The sequence below is a fragment of the Sander vitreus genome, chromosome 15 (genome assembly GCF_031162955.1).
Source record: "Sander vitreus isolate 19-12246 chromosome 15, sanVit1, whole genome shotgun sequence".
In the NCBI taxonomy this organism is placed as follows: domain Eukaryota; kingdom Metazoa; phylum Chordata; class Actinopteri; order Perciformes; family Percidae; genus Sander; species Sander vitreus.
The window spans coordinates 12297753-12315486 of NC_135869.1; the positions used below are offsets into that span (position 1 = coordinate 12297753).

At 40.1% G+C, this 17734-nt stretch overlaps 1 protein-coding gene across 2 annotated transcripts in view; it reads right to left on the reverse strand.

Annotated features, from left to right (window-relative positions):
• The window catches only part of cacnb1 (calcium channel, voltage-dependent, beta 1 subunit), a 35071-nt gene extending 18735 nt beyond the window's left edge, over positions 1-16336 (reverse strand). For both annotated transcript variants that reach the window (XM_078269722.1, XM_078269721.1), the window contains exons 1-2: positions 16098-16336; positions 9807-9893 (exon numbers count right to left, since the gene is read on the reverse strand). In XM_078269722.1, coding sequence (XP_078125848.1) covers positions 9807-9893; positions 16098-16187 — 177 coding nt within the window. In that variant the 5' untranslated portion in view covers positions 16188-16336. The remainder of the gene's footprint in view (positions 1-9806; positions 9894-16097) is intronic.
• Between the last annotated feature and the right edge of the window lie 1398 nt (positions 16337-17734).

Consider the following 17734-nt stretch of genomic DNA (forward strand, 5'->3'; position numbering starts at 1 on the left):
ACCAGGAAGGAGATAGAAAGAAGATATAGGAATCAATAGTCAGTGGCCGAATGTAACTAAGTACATTTACTCAAGTACTGTACTGAAGTACAATTTTGAGGTAGACTCCCTGAGTATTTCCATGTTATGGTACTTTATACTTCTACTCCACTTCATCTCGGCAATACAAAATATAATCAACTAATACATTATTATATTATTATATGTTAAACTTCCCAGCAGTACTGCAACATTAAAGTGATGTACACATTAATGCATCAATAATTATAATCAAAGAATAGAATATATATTATTCTGAAATGGGTCATTCTGCATAATGAGTTTTTTTGTTATTTTAAGTATATTTTGATGCTAATACTTTTGTTCTTTTACTCAAGTACGATTTTGAATGGAGGACTTTTACTTGTGACAGAGTAGTTTTACACTTAAGTAAAAGATCTGAGTATTTCTTCCACACCGCCTATAATAAATAAAATACTGAAGGGAAATCAGCGGTGGGGAAATTGCATAAAAGCTTTCAACAGGTGATCAATGGTTTTCTCATGTTGTGTGTCACAGCTGTGAGGCCAAAGCCTGGTCAATAACCTGGAGGATAACACAGCAATAACTACATCAAACAAAACATTATGGCCTTTAGGGAGTTTTCTCAAAGGGAAATATCCATGTTTTTTCTAACAAGACTACCAAACTTCAACTTTTCTACATCTATTTGGTAATATCCAAACTACTGCATTGTCACAGACCACAGAAGGTTAACAAAGGGTAAAACATAAGAAAGGTGCAGGAGATGAAGCTCAGTAATTATCCTGAAATCGAACCCACTGTGTTTCATCTCCATTTTCTGCACAGTGGCTGCCACTATGATAAATGTACACCTCCTTAGCATTGATATTGAATAAATGGAGGGGGGAGAAAAGAGAGCAACAGAGTGGAGGGTGGGGGTAATGGAGTAAGGATTGAGGGCGGGCCTGCAAAAGGGCCTGCGCTTTGAATAATGATTAACATTGTCTCTTCTGATGCAATGGCAACTTTGTAAAGGGATCAAGAAAAAAAAGGGAGTTGGATGTGGATTTGCACGTACAGCTGCATACAAATGATTATGAAAATACTAAACCAGCATGACAATTTGACTACTATCCTCCTCTTTAAGGTTGTTATAAAAACAAAGGAAATGATCCCCTCTGTGTCTTCCTGTTCCTATGTCAGATAACAGGGCAGAGGTCAAAGATTTTAATCTGCCACTGCCATGAACAACAGGAACATCGCAGCAGGTGTTGTCAGACTTCACAATGTATGACTAAGAAGTGATTACCATCTGAGAGCTAACACATACTGTGAACCCCTGCCATGATAATTAAACAGATAAATATACATCCATACTTATCAGCTCAGATGATGTGAAAATAAAAGCTGAGAAAATTAAATATAATTTTCCTATTTGCTTTATCTCTGAGTCTCCTCAGGCCCCTGTCATCAAATATTTCAGAGAAGAAGAAGAACACATCTCATCCCAGACAGATGACAGCCAACCATAATGCATTATCAGTCGAGTCAAGCTCCACTGTGTATTCACATCACATCCAGAGTGAGATTAGCTCAGTGAAGACAAGTATGAAAACTGGAATAAAGAGGGAAGAAAAGAGGAAATACATCTCCCAAAACAGGCAGATGGACAAACTGAGGAATCACAATGGTCAGATGTTCTGCCAGACACTCATGGCCGGTGGCTGTAAATGGCCATACTTTTTTTCTGTCACAGCAGTGTCATGGCAACCAACTGGACAGTGTGGAGAAAAAGATGAGTCATGGACTGAACTCACCAGATATCCCCATTTTCACAAACAAGCAAAAGGGAGACTCAAATAACAAGTAGCTCTTAAGGGATTATTTTTTTTAGTCAATCCCCCTAAATTCAAAATACAATTCAGCAACAAAATAAGGGGAGATACAGTTGAAATCACAATATTTTCTATTTCTCAGGTGTCAATTTAAGTCATGATTAGGGCCGGGTATGATTTGAAATGTTTTGATACTAGTGGAACCATAACAACTGAGTTTATTGACACTCTTCCCCCAATCCCAATGCTTCTCAATGTCTCATTTGAGGTTTATGAACTGTCAATTTGTTATTCAACTGAAAATGATAAAAATATTGATAATTTTTTAATAATTTAAATCCTTTTTTAATCACAATTGCCAAAACATTGAGGTTCCAGCTTCTTAAATGTGAGTATTTGCTTTTTTTCTTAGTCTTCCATGATCATAAACTGCATCTCTTTAGGTTTAGGACTGTTGGTTGGACCAAAACAGGAAACTTCATTTTGGGCTCTGGGAAAAAGTGTAATGGATATTTTTTTGTGACATTTTATAGACTAATTTATGGAGAACATAATTGGCAGATTAATCGATAATGAAAACAACAAATAAATAGGTTCCAGCCCTAATATGAAGTGATGGAAGTGATGATCAATGCAGCAAACTGTTCAATTGTTATGTATTACATCAGACACGTCATAGAAACTTTAACAACTAATTTTGTTTAAATTGGGCAACAGAATGTTGTAAAACAATATGGCGATATACTCATATCATCACTACTGCTGAACTGATTACTCGATTAATCAACAATCGATTGGTCAACAATTTAATAATCGATTGATTGTTCAAGGCAATTTATAAATCAAAAATGCGTTCACTGATTCCAGCTTTTAAAATGTGAGAATTTGCTACATTTATCTGTTTTTCTGTCATTATAAATTCAATATCTTTGGGTTTTCAACTATCTCACTCTTAGGTGAGATACACCAAGCAATTTGAAGACATCACCTTGGACTCTGGGAATTTCCCATTGATCACCATTTTTTTTAAATTCTTTTCCAATACCTTACAGATGACGGGTTAGTGGCAAAACAACTGACAGATTAAACTAATTAATAATTGAAACAGTTGCTATTTTCAGCCCTAATCATCACAATATGATTCCACTGAAAATTAAAAAAAATTGAATTGGCCTTAAATGCAAAGATTGCCAAAATAATTGAAAGCCAACAACAGAAAACTTATAAAATTGTGAAGAAGCACAGCCGAGTGCAATAAGAAGCTAAATGAAGATCCAGCTCAGGCCTGTTTGGGACAGAGGGACAGCAGTGAAAGAAGCCCCCTGAAATGGCCACGGTGGTGGGATGGCCGGGCAGGCAGTGCACATAGCAGCAGAGGCAACCGGTGGGACTGGAAGTCTAATTAAAAACACAGCCCCTTTCCAGCAGCTGTGGCCCAGCCCAAAATGGAATCACACTCAGAAGAGCAAAGAAAGCCGCAGACCAGGAGATACAGCGCTATCAGGACACAGGGGGCAAGTTATATTCTCCTGTCAAACTGTGTCTCAGAGCAGAAAGTGCTGAACTTTCAAAACTCAGTCCAGATCCACACGCTAACAGAGAAACTCACACATCAACTGCTTTCAGTTCAGTCAGAAGACAAAAAGCTTATCCAGATTCTTCTTACCATGACGGGCCTTTGAATCCTCTCAGTCCTCTCCATACCTCGTTTGCCACGCTCGCCACACCACGGCAAACCAAGCGGGCAACGCCGGAGTCCACAGACAGAGTTATGTGTATATGTGTGTATGTGTGTGTGTATGAGAGATAGTGGTAACTAGTGTGAGTATCTGTCTGGTAGATTGACAAGTGCAGAAGTGTACATGTGTGTGTGTTTGTGAGTGTATGTGTGCGTATGTATGTGTGTATGATAGGAGAGAGAGCCAGAAAAGAGTGCCGCATGTGTGAAACTAGGAGAGAGCTCTCTTAACCTCCAACCCCTTCACATAAACACACACACACACACACACACACACACACACACACACACACACACGCCCACCCCACCTCCGCAACCCAGAGGAACGTGAACCTTGTGTAGAGGAAGGGAGCTGGAGCTGGCTGGGGGTCGGGTTGCAGGACTTGTGCTACATTTGCAAACTGGGGAAATATATTTAGCCCTGGCCAGGCAGAAACAGGGACATGAACACACCGAGACCCAGAAGGAGGCTTGGTATGCAGCCGTCAGCCATTCAATGCCCTGACTGACGTTGGACAGGGCTGGGGCACTGCCCAGGGAAACCCCCCTCCCCTTTCTCTCTCTTTGCTTCATTCCTCTCGGCCTCTGTCCTGATCTCATTCTTCCCTGCCCCTCTCTCTGTCGCTCTTCCAGAAAAAAGGGGAGGAGGGATTAGGTTTTGGATGTTGGCACTCCCAATTCGATACGATTTAGATTCACAAAGTCCAGAATCGATTCAATTCTGTTCTGCAGCGATGGTTGCAAAATAGATAGCAGAGATAGCGGAAGGGGAGAAGAATGTCGGCCAAAATAGCCGGCCAATGACTTAAATTTCTTCTACATTCAGTTAGTCAAGTCAATTTTATTTATTAAGCCCAAAATCAGACAGTGTTTACACTGCCAGCTCCGTAGTACGAAGTCCATGTAATCTCAGGTTGAGCTGAAAGTGTGAACAATTTGAATTGAAAAAGTTGATGACGTTTCACTTAGCTCACGCAAAAAACGAAAAAAAAAGAAACATCTAAGGGTGAAGAAGGAGGGTGATTTACATGAAGACGGAAATTAAAATGTTTAACTGGAGGGACAATGAGACTCGGGAACTTCTATCGGTAAGAGCAGATGCCAAAAGCGTTAGACAAAGTCAAGACATCCAGCTCTGTGACAGAGTGACAAATTGAGTATTTCCTTTTGTGTGCTACATGTGTGAAAGGTAAATGTGAAAACGGCGTATGTATCTCCTTAAATCATCACTTTCAGCACAGACAGGGCAGAAACTGAAAGTCTGTTTATTAATTCATCTGCTGTTTGTGTTGTGATACCTGCAGACAGCTGGCTAGCTGGCGTTAGCTACACGGCAGGGACAGACCGAATGAAGTGCAATCCACACACAGTTCACTTCCACAGCTGCACATACCCAGAGATAATATCTCCTCAACAAACAAGTGTCAACAACTAATCAATTAAATGTCTGTTAAAAGGTAATTTCGTTTTTTTTCTCAACCTGAACCATATTTGCCATGCATTGGTGTCTAAGTGACTAATGTGACCAAAAATCTTTGAAATTGGTCCAGTATTGAACGAGAACGCTGTAACCGACAGCCGATAACCGACAGCTGATAACCGGGCTGCAATGTAATCACATACGGCAAATTCGCATCATCAATTTCCGTCCACTAAAACTGCCACTTTTTTTGCCACTGACGGGCTTAGATTGTTATTATAAGTGTCAGACAACATTATGGAAAGAAAGTAGACATGTTACACATCTAAAGATCTAACTGAACCACTTACAAGTAACTCCTGTCAACACATTACCTTTAGCCCAGATGTACACACTTTTAATCCGAAAAAGCGCAAGTGCAAAGACCGTTCTCTGGATTTTAAGAATCAATATTGGATCATTCAAATAAATTAATCAGATTATTTTCATCCAGCCCTATGAGTGATTAATACAGTGTATGTGTGCATATCTACCAACTAGGTGTTACATAGCATTCAAAATGGTCAGCTACTAATATGTTAATAAAAACATAATATTTATTTCTTGTAAACTAACTGTAAAAACATATATTATGTAAATTAGCATATTGTATGGAATAGGGGCAAATAAAAAGGCTAAAGGAGGGTGGGCTACATGCAGATAGGTGTGGTTGGAGTGCTGATAGTGGTGTTGGGGGCCCAGTGTGTCCACTAGAGGGAGACCTCTGACACAATGAAAGGGGCTTCTCCATGGCCACACACCTGAACACCTCCTCCGCTCTTGTATTAGTAGCTGATGACAACACAGTCAGCTGGGGAAAATGAATAAATAGAGAGCTGAGAACAGACGCACCAACTGGCTCCTTGTGCAGTCAGACACAGCAGCAACTGGGACTCTGCTGGGATTCATATGTCAGGACTGACAGGAGGACCGCTCGTCTCTCCTCAGCATCTAAACCCTCCAGACCTTTCACATATGGCAGCCAAGCCAAGACATGATCTTGTCTATGGAGCAGAAGGGGGAGTGAAAGGATGTTTCTTGGTATTCTGGTAATAGAAATAAGTCAATGTTTCATGGGTAAAATATCTGGTCACTGCAATACAGCATGAGAGTTTGAAGAGTCTTAAAACAAGCATTTGAGTTGTTCAATTTCTAAAATTCCCCCACAGGGTTCTTAATGAAAACACCTTGTAAATTACACCACTTCGTATTTATTCTAAATCTATTTAACTGCCACTGTCTGTGGCATTTTAAGCCTTTAGTAGAAAGATTACAGTAGGAACAACTTGCAACAAAGATCTACAGACTGATTTGAATTAGGTTGGCAGTGTCCTGTTGCGGTTACAAGTGCATGTTGAAGCTTATGGTTGGCACCGTAACCTTTTTAGACATTTTCATTTGCTCAAATGAAGAGTGCACACATAATTTTCAACACTCAGTATTCCATAATTCACTGCACACTGGTCAGTTCTTCAATGGAGTGTTGAGGTGGTCCTTGAAATATCATGTGAAAATTTCGTATTTAACAGTCACTGGTAAATGTATCACATTAAGTGGACCACTGAAAAATCTGCTGCAGAGTCTAATTAATGGCAGCCAAGCATAACCTCTGCTTGTCTGCTTTGTTCATGTCATTAGCCTGAATATATTGTTGATTACAGAGAAATGGAAGTTATGTTATTGCTGTATAATTACATTTGATCTACTTATCCATTATGTTTTGGTGAAGTGTTGAAGAGAAATGTTGCATCTTGTAATATACACGTGGGTATCAAAGAAATAACTAGTTTTAGTTTGATTGAGTCCAGCCGTTTCCGCCTCGTCTTCAGGCTTTCTGAAGAACCCTCCTTTGTGGTTCTCAATCAAGTCGCTGAGCTGGGACAGAGCTTTTATGTGTTCATCATGACAGCCCCTGATTTGATTTTATGTTGTAATGCTGCATTGTTGAGGATGAGTCTTCTAGCAGTTAAGACACAACATCGAGATTCACTTTCTAAGAGGGAAAATCTAAAATTTCAAGTTTCCACCACATCCTCCTGAACAACAGCATTCATGTAACGTATTGAGACAGACAGCACTGCACAAACACAAAGGCTGCACCCCCCCCCACACACACACACACACACACACACACACACACACACACACACACAAACCCATCCTCTCCTTCGTCTCTCCATCCCACTGTGCCTGCACACAGAGGGAGATTCAGTGGCCCGGTTGCCATGGAAACCAGCCCGAGCGTACCAGCCAGCTCTACCGTTGGCTGATTGTGGCTCTCGTGTATTTCTGTGTGTGGTGAGTGAGACTGCGCTCGCGTAGGTGTGTGAGAGACTGTAAAGCCTATACAGGGCTCTGCTTTGAGTTGTTCAAGGGGAGGCTAAAAAAGGCTATATGTACAAAAACCTATGGGGCGTCTGCATGCTTCCTTTTGTGTGAATAAAGCCAGTTGTTAAAATCTTAATATGGTTTCAGAAACACTTATAGATACTTCATTAGTTCCTAAATACATTTTTGGTTTATATGCAGCATTTCAACTGTTTTAAATCCTTGCCCCCTCCACTGCTAGCCTTAATGAATGAAAAGCTGTGCAATAACAGGGGAGGACATTTATCTGAGGAAGCATTAAATCATCCTTACTAATAATGAGAGTAATGAGTTCCTTATACAGTGTGAGTGATTATGAATCCTGCCTAACCTGCAGGCTACGGTGCACGTGGTCCTTCACAAGCCGAGTCACAGAGTTAATGAAGGACAAGGCAGTGGAGTAGGGTGATGTGTGTAGGCGAGGATGCCGCTAACCTTTAGAAACCATGGGAGAGTTCAGCTCCCTGTGTTCACCAACAGCGATGGGATTTGTTCTTTCTTCAATTTTTTCTAAAGCAACACCAGTACTGAACAGGTAAATGTCATTCAGTACGGGGCAAATCATTTCCTCTCACAAATGAAGAGGTCACATGGAAAAAGGGAGACTCATTTAGCTGCCACACAGCATGGCTTTGAGAAATGTCATGTCCAGACAGGACTGCGGTACGGGTCGCAAATGTGTAACCCCCGAGGAAAGGAAGTGTTCCTGTCTGACAAAAAGAGTCTTCTTGACCTAGCCTGAACCAGACAAATCTGCGAGCACATGCATTACTTGCTCTGGCAGACACACGTGGTTCCCCTCAGATTTCCAGCTGGCCAGACCCTGGCCGGGCCAATCACAACGGTTTATCTCATATGGGGTGGGTTTCAGACGATGACTGACAACTTGCCGAGCCTTTGCTCTTTACGCAAAATACGTGATGAGGTCATTAACATAGCGTAGTAAAGAGGAGTGCCGTTGAGGCATTTACGAAAACAACTGATGTGGAACTTTCTGTTGAAGTACTATTTTCAAACAACACTCCTTCCCAGACATATTGCTGCTACACCATCACAGCTCATCTCTGCACGCTGTCCGTTTACATTTGTCCGTCACTCAGTGCTACCTCATATTTTCGTTGCTCTGATTGGTTGTAGGTCTATCATATTGCGTCCCGTGGCATTTTGGTCTACAGCCGTTAATAATGAAACCCTTAAAACCCTTTGAAATCAAAAATGAACTGAGAGGTTCCAGACTAACTCGCATTTGCAATTTGGTCTAACGATGCCATGCTATTCGTGACCCACTCTTACCTGGAAAAAAACATGCTGAACAACTGACAGGTTTTACTAGCGCCTTCTGACAGAGCCAATCAATGCATCTACATCTAGTAACTGGGTGGAGTCAGGTTCAGAGGGAGAAGTGTAGAGGTGAGTCTAACACCTGGGGACTTATAATTACCATCAGAGCCCTGGAGGAATCTCTGCTGATGTCTCTCAGCTCCAACTTTTTGACAATAAGTCTGTGTAGATATAGTCACAAAGGTTTTACTGTTGTTACCAGGAATGTTGTCAAAGCCATTTCAGTGTGTGAGATACAGTACGGTATGTGGGCTGCCTGTGACAAACACACAGGTGAAGAGAGAAAGATATGGCTTTCAATAAAAGAAAATACAGACAAGAAAATAAAGGGTTTCACATTGGAAAAATCCGTAAAGAACTGTGATGTAGCAGATAAACTAGGTTGAAACGAAGTACATTTACTCAAGTACTGTAGTTAAGTACAAATTACTACTAATAATGCAAATTATGCAGGAAAAAATGAGCTAATTCTCGAGTAACAGTATATGACGGTCATCAGCTTCGAGAAAATAATTGGCTGATTATTTTTTATGATAAGTTGATTACTTGTTTGGTCTTAGAAATTCACAAATTGTAAGAGCCAGAGGTGAAGTCTTCTAAATGCATTTGTCCGATTAGCAGTCCAAAACACAAATATATTCAATCTATTTATATTACTTTTCTTTACTTAAAGCCGTAACTCCTCCTTATTTTTCTAAACTGGAAATAGTGAATGTTTGGGATTTGTGTTGGATAAATGACTTAAATGATTTATCAATTATTTAAATTGTAAATGATTACTTTTATGTTGATCGACTAATCGATTTATCATATAATCGTCTCTACCCTAATGCAAAGATTGAATATATAAATTGTAAAAGTTGGATTAGAGAGAAAAAATAAAAATATATAATTAAACTAGCCTACTATCTAAAGTATATGGAACTGCTGAATTCCCAGCATTAAAAGACCTCACTTTGACTCCATTAAACTTTCATGATTCTTCATTAAATGAAATGAAGCTGAGACTCAGTCTAGCACCTGGATTAGCGGTCTGCAATAAGGATTAAGTGTGAAATGTTACCTGTCGGACAAAGCTGTTCGAGGTGGTGTCAGAGGAGGTGCTTCCATCCGAGCGCTTAAATCGGCTCTTCCTCTTGCCGTACTTTCCCTGAGAATGGAGGGGTTGGTTGGAGGGCAGGGGAGAGGAGGATTTGGAAAAAAAAAGAGAAAAACACAAAAAGTTAAATTGTGTTGCTCCATAATAACTTAACTTGACATGTCTCGTAGAAAACCTTGTTTCCGGGGAGCATGACAGCAGTTAACATTTGGCATAGCATTTGTAAAAGCTTCTGAATATGATCAAGCAGTCAGATAGAACCCGAGATAAAGCAGCACAGGCGTCCCATACTGGAGAGGAAGTCTAGCAGAGTAAATTTGTTTTGTGTCCCAAACAGCCTTCATTACTTGTTCATGTTCTGATGCAAACTGGGACCTTGTAATCTGATTGGCAGAACCCTGGCAAATGGCCTATCCGGGTTGGGCAGAGGCCACACATTGCATTATGAGCCCACCCTGCCCACATCGCCATAGTTACACAATGCCGACTAATCACATTTGTTGAAGGCTCATCTCAGGGAGATTGGCTGTGTTATTCTTTCAACATGAAAAAGAGAACTGCTGGCTAAGATAATGCTGAGAAATAAACATGGAAGGTTTAACATACAGAGTGTTGATCAATAAATACTTACTGCACATAGAGAGCTCATTTAACACAGTACACACTTAGTAAACCTTATCCCTCTGAACACGCGCGCGCGTGTTCTCCTGCTCTCTCCTGTACACCTATGTAAACACTGAATATAACTGAGCAGCTGTTTCAAACCTGCCAGCAGTGATCCCTCCTCAACCCAGTATTTTGTTATCACTGTCACAGCATGTACGACAGGGCAGGCCGAAGCCCTCACATGAATGATGCCGTCCTGCCTGCCTTTAAACAAACATTACCTGTTACACCAGCGGCAACTGGTGCAAACATAAAAACACATTGCAGGCCGAGAGGTTTCCAGTTTTAACAGACAAAAAAGGCAAAATTGTATACACTCATCTTATATACTCCTCTCCAAAAATGGAGCTCAGGAGTTTGTTTGAATTTATTTTAAACCTCTTGTAGCGCACAAATAATATATCTAGCCCTGTGTGTCATGCTTGATTTACTGCTGCTGATGGATAGGATGAATACAGAGCAGGATGATCCACAGCAAACTAACTGTGTGTTGTAAACTTCTCCAAGTATAGTTAATGGCTTTTAATGTTAAAGTTGAACTTGAGGTGATGATACATGAGAAAAGATGTGGATGGGCAACTGGATTAGATGCAACTGATGCTAATGCACCGATCCGATACCACATAATAAAGCCCTAAAGAAAATCTACGTTAAAGTAGTTTATTTATGTTCTTTTTCCGTTATAACTGACTGTCAAACTGCAGAATAAAAGAAAGTTCTGTGGCATTCATTGTTCATGTTTCACAAAGAGTTTAACCTGAGCCAGACAGACAACAAAGATAGAAATCATATCACATCCATACAGGGATAGTACTATACAGTTGTTAAAACATAATAAAATATATGACACACTGGTATCGGATCGGTACTCGGTATCGGCCGATACGCAAGTTCAGGTATTGGAATCGGTATCGGGAAGCAAAAAATGGTATCGGGCCATCTCTACACTGCAGGCAAATGTTTCCTCCTAGACTGACTGAAAAAGTTGTTCAAGAATCATGGCTTTTTAGAAAATACCATGTGCACTGATAACTGTGTAGAGACGTGCTCTAAGATACTGGTTATTTTGTGTCCCTGTACATTAAACATGAACGATTCTGATGATGTTAAAGAAAAAAAATCTAACGTTTTGCCAACATTTCCGACCACATATATCACGATATACTTTCTAGTTAATGACAACAGGCTTTTGCTGTTACACCTGGTACTAATAACCATTATTGTTATCTTGCATCTGCATCTATTATGGTCAGATTTCAACATGCAAATTAGAGAGGAAAGCATGTTTTTTTAAAGGTATGCTTGGGACAGTAGGAGGACATGGAGCGGCAGTCCTTCCAGAAAAATGCGGAGTTTTTTGTGATTGTTGCGGGCAAAAATCCTTTATTATGTGGCACGTTTTCTTAAAAAATGCAATGGAATATGCGGGATATTTATGCAATTTTATGCGATGAAATTGCGGGAACTTGCAAAAACTGCGGTTTCATCATGGCTTCATCGCAGGGTTTGCAGCTTTTCGATGATGTTCACGTTGCGCAATTACGTCACTTCATAACATTCCCATGGCAACAGGGGAAAATGGCGACGCTTGTGTGAAGTAAATACAACACTTTTCAACTTTCTGCTAAGATATATGTGACTTTTTTGCAACGAAAATGCGGGGATTATGAAATCATGCAAGCCCCGCGTATTTTGCGCGGAAATCGGCACTTTATTGAACGAAAGTGCTGCGTATTTGAAAAAAAGCGGCCCCGCATCAATATGCGGACTTTGGCTGATTATGCATTGAATTATGCGATCGCATAATCACAATTTTTCTGGAGGGAGTTGGGTAACCTATCAACTTGTTGGATTTTCTTCTTAAAAAGTTTTTCAAAGCAACAGTCACGTGCCTATACGTATATTGAAACTGTTTATGCTGGATATAATCCTCCTTGTTATAATTCCTCATGTTCATACTGGCCATTAAGAGGTCCCTTCCTAATGCGCTCAATGTAAGTGATGGGGAACAAAATCCACAGTCCTTGTTCTGTGCAAAAATGTATTAAACCATTTATCTGAAACTAAAATGAGGTCTTACTAGTCTGAGCTTGACAAATCATGAGGGTATCCTCCAAAGTCATAGCCTTTTTTTAGTACAAAACCCATATTTGTGTTACTAACTCTCTAGTCTGGATCAACGGAACTACATTTGCCTGACATCCCGCGCATGGCTCACACGCCAGATGTCCCTCGCCTTCTGCTCTCTTTGTGTTGCTGTTCTCAAACTCTGTTCACTTTGGAAAACAACAACAAACTTCGAACTAGCAAGCTACGCGCTGAAAATGTCAGGTTTTGAAGAAAATTTGAACCGTGCAACAAGGCAGGCCTGCTTGGTTCTTTCGGGGAAGGATTGTAAAGATTTACAAAGAGTATGTTGCGGCATTTATTATCTAACTGGGACGTTTTGGGACCAATATGAGAGGATTGCTATGGACGAAGTAGACGCGGCGATACACTGGTAGGAGCAAATTACGTTAAACCATGTATCCAGCTAATTTAAATACCTCATGTTACTGTATTGTGTGAACAGTTAACTTTACATTTAATATTGTATGTGGCGTTTTCTTTTGCGGGGTGCAAATGTTCCACCTAAACAAGTTCCTTCCCAAAATATTTTGCAGAGCCACCGTTGCTGCGTCCGGAGCTTATCGCCGCCCAAGACGATTGTGATTGGTTTAAAGAAACGCAAACAACCCACAGCGTTTTTTTTCTCCTATCCTAGAATGTATGTGTGGTGTAGCCAGATCTTACTCCACAGCACTGCGGAGATAGGTCTGGCAATGCAAGACTAGCAACTCCATACTAACTCTCCACTGCACCTCAACAGAGAAAAACAAAGTTTTTATACTAAAATGACCGTAAATCTGCTGAAGCCTCATTTAAGCTTTAGATTAACATCTGAATATATTTTTGCATCAAAAAGGACTGTGGATCCCGCACCCCATTTCATATATTGAAAGTGCATTAGTAAGGGGTATTTTACAGTGATGGCCAGTGTGAACAGAAGGAATGATTAAAGCAAGCAACATCCTAAGTTTCAATCTTATCATAGGCCCCCGACTACTGTTTTAAGACAGACTTGAAAAATTGTGAACCTATTATTAAGAATGTAGCTAAAATGTAAAGATTACATTTACACCTGGCTGAGATCTTATGGGAACCAGACCTCCTCCAGATGTCGACACGCATTCTGATCGCAATCCATTCTGCTGCAGATACACTTACAATATACAACTCACAAAGCTCTGGTGTAAATGGGGTCTTACTCACCATCTTAATTGCTCAGATCTGAGGGTGTGCAACACAACCAAGCAATCAAACAGGTTGTAAACAAATCCCCAGTTCAGCTATATAGTCTAAACCAAATTATTTACAAGTGACAACAAAGATGAACACAGCGCAGTTACAAAGTTATTATTCACAGCAGAGTAAAATGAATGATGTTCAAGCTCAAAGTTGAGCCAGGAAGTTCTGCAAATCCTGAATGCTGAAAATGGTTTAAGTAATCGTTTTTATGTTCATCTCAGTTTTCATTTGCAAATAAGTGACTTAGACAATATGATTACACTGTAGATGTTTACCCTGCTGGAGATGTTGCTGTGCCACCAGATATCTCAGCAATTAAGCTGGCAAATACAATTTTATCGTAACAGTTAAGAGACCATAGTTAAATTACTAAAATAAGACCTTTGTTGTTAAAATAATGGCATTTATTTTAAGGATGTTCTGTTGATGGTGGCGGAGGCAAACATATGCTCTGCTGTCACAAGTTCACAATTAAATTAAACGGGATGTCTGTTGGTGCAGGTAGGTGTGTGTGTTTAGAAAGGGTCTCTACGATCAGCGCCATGATGGGGCGAGTTTCTGTCAGCAAAGGGCAGGGAAATGCCAGAGGAAGTAGGGAGGGGAGGTTTCCTGTTGTTAATCATCCTCCCAGATTAAGTGTATAAATAAAAAGGGTGTTGTGTGTTAGCAGGGGTTTTTAAACTCGAAAGCAGGGAGCGTGATGGGTGGCGGTTGCAGCCTGGCCTGGTGCACGATATCACAACTTGAAATGTAAACCACATTACACTTTTCCACCCAGAATTCTTCATACATGTGCTCACAGAGATCCATGCTGATATGCAATCTGATGGCAGTGCACAGACAGGATCTTTAATCTAAGCCACCCTCAGGCACTGAATTTGGATCAGTTCTCGGCCAACAGTTCATTTCTTCTTCTGTGGTAGAAACCGTCTCCTTCAGGATATTAGAAATTCTGTTCTCTGCTTGTCTCTCCACAGCAGAGTTATAAATGCATATACCAGCATGACCCGCTGCAGGTCTGCATGAACTTTCTATCTAATTGATCAGAGGTGCCACACACACACAAATGCACACACACCATTCCCCGCTGCCTGGCACAAGGAGGGGGTCCATCTGTTTCTCACCACAGCCTCGCAGCAGATAAAGATTTCTAAAAACAGACACGGTGAGGTGCGATAGTGAGAGCAGGATGGAGATAGTGGGACATTCAAAGTGGATGCAGAAGGAATCTGGAGAAATTAGGGGGAAGAGAGAGATGAGAAGGAGCTGGGAGGAGTGGGAGTAAAAAGGAGAGAGCAGGACTTGGCATGGTTTGATGCGTTGGTAGTCTGTGGTGAGGCGTTTTTTTTCTTCTCCAGAGAGACAATTGACTGAGCTTAGTGTGGGCGTGTTGTTCTAGATATTCTCATCTTTTTTTTTTAACCATTTAAAATGTTATGACTAAACATGCCCACAACATCATGCCACTTCCCAACAGCCACAATTTATTTGTAGCCGTAAAAAGAGTGACACCATCGAAAGCTGAAGGATAACATTGTAAATGAAGGAGATAAAAAAAAAAATCTCTTCACCAAGTTGAATTTTTGAGGATAGAGGAAGGTGTTAAGAGAATATTTTCTCCGGCAAATTGAAAAACACCTCTAAAGTGAGACACAAAACCAAAAAACTAATTAATTACTTTACAATTACTGTTCATCTCAGGTTTGAAAACTTAAGACTTCACATATTTTTGGGATTCATGTTAATCCAAATAAATTCATCTCTCATCCAGCAGGGCAGATCAACGTTTAGTGTATCATCTCCATAGTTAATTAATGATTAATTAAACAAAGGCGTGGTTTTCGCAAGGACCCAATGAATGGACAGCAATACAAACAAGCGTTACATCATATCCTCACATATGGTCACACATATGGAGACTTATTAAAACCAACACAACTACAGGCCATGGGTGAAATTATAAATCAAAATCTAAAGAACATAAAACACATTTTGCTTACTTAAAATCAGATCAAATGTAGACCTGAATCAGTGCAGCGTAGGCTACATCAGCATTTTAGACTCCCGAAGGCAAATAGGCGACTTAATTGCTTAACAACCTGTTAATCTTCAGAAGTGAAACAGCTTCCCGTCATCGAAACGCCTCTTTACAATAAATGCACGATAGTTTATGCAGTCTTTTTTTATTTTTTCTGTCATTATATTTCTGCTTTTCTTCCGTGGCTGCTCCTTGCTTCTTACCTGTGTGTGTGGATGATGGTCGAACATGTCCATTTGGATCTCCTGGGTTGAGGTCGAAGGCGTCCTGGACATACTACTTTTCTGTACCATTGATTTAACTTTTTAAAATCTATTTTCAGTTTCGTTTGTTTATGATGGTTTTGACAGACTCATATTTTTTCCAGGGAGAGTGAAGCTGCTGATGTGAGCTGGCTGATAAAATAACGGCAACAGCTGCCTCCCTCCAGCCTATAGCGTTACACACTGGCGCACCAGACTTTAACACTACAGTCAAGTCAACGGAATGACGCACCGATACATCCGGCTGTTGCTTTTTAAAATAAAATATCTGGCACGGTGAACTAAATTGGCTAGTGTAGCAACTGGGAGGGTGTTATCAATACGCTACATGGAGCATGCAATTAATTGTTTTCCTTAAAGTAACAATTTAGAAAACATTAGCATATTTATGTGTATAATAACAGTGAAATGGGCTATGGCTTCTATAGTCTCGCTTTGCCAGACCCTCCTCCAAAGCGCTCTGAAGGAGGGTCTGACTACTTAACATAGCATTCGGGCATGGGAGGAAAACGTGCTCTGGTTTAATGGCATTTCTTTAAACCAATCAGAATCGTCATGGACGGTGCTAAACTCCACACAGAGCCGCTGCAAAATAGATGTGCGAGAGAAAACTCAGATTGGACAGATAGTCTAGCTAGCTGTCTCAATTTACCATACAGAGATCTGAGGAGCAGTCAATAGTCCTCATAAATCCACTGAATTTAAAATTCCAACACATCCGGCAGAATTCCTGCAGCACCGGAGCAATCCCGGAAGTGGAACGTGAAGGATATATAGACTATAGCTTCTAGGACCTTCCCACCTTGTTTCAGAGTTAATGTATATGAATAACTCAGTAGTTTCTCTGACTTTTGCACAATGAAGTTATTGAATACAAGACTGGAAACAAACTTTGGAAAATGATTCACAATAAAATTAATAAACAAATGTATAAAAACCACTCAGCAGTCACAAAGCAATCACACAAAATATTTGTCAGAAGGCAGGGAGACCTATATCTAATATAATGCAGTATAATATAAAGTTATTATAACATTAACACATACATTAATAGATAGGCTACATACATACGATAAGTTAGCACTGGATGAAAGAGTAAGGATAGCTCGGCCTTCCTCCTTCAAATAGTTGTACTTAGTTCAAAACTTTGTAATTAATGTTGGTCTGTAGCCTACTATATTATATCCCTAATGTCACTGTGTGCAGGCCACTGTTTCATCAGAGGGTAACACCGATATAGGCTGACAAATTAATATTAGACATTTAGACAATATTGAGTCTACAGTTTACCAAATATTTTATGTAGTAAAATATGTGGGAGGAAACTCCACAAACTATTTATACGTCACCCATGTTGAATTTCACGACATTAATTTTGTCCAAAGTAACAATATGTAGGCTACAAAAAATGTCATGCCTAATTATTTTTAGCCTATACTATTTCAAAGTTATGACTGCTATTGGGCTACAATACCTATGGGCTACACATGATTAGGCTATATATCAATATCAATGGAAATAGTCGTCATAGTAATTGCAAAAGTAAAAGTAGTAGTAGCCTTATAGGTTAGAACTGA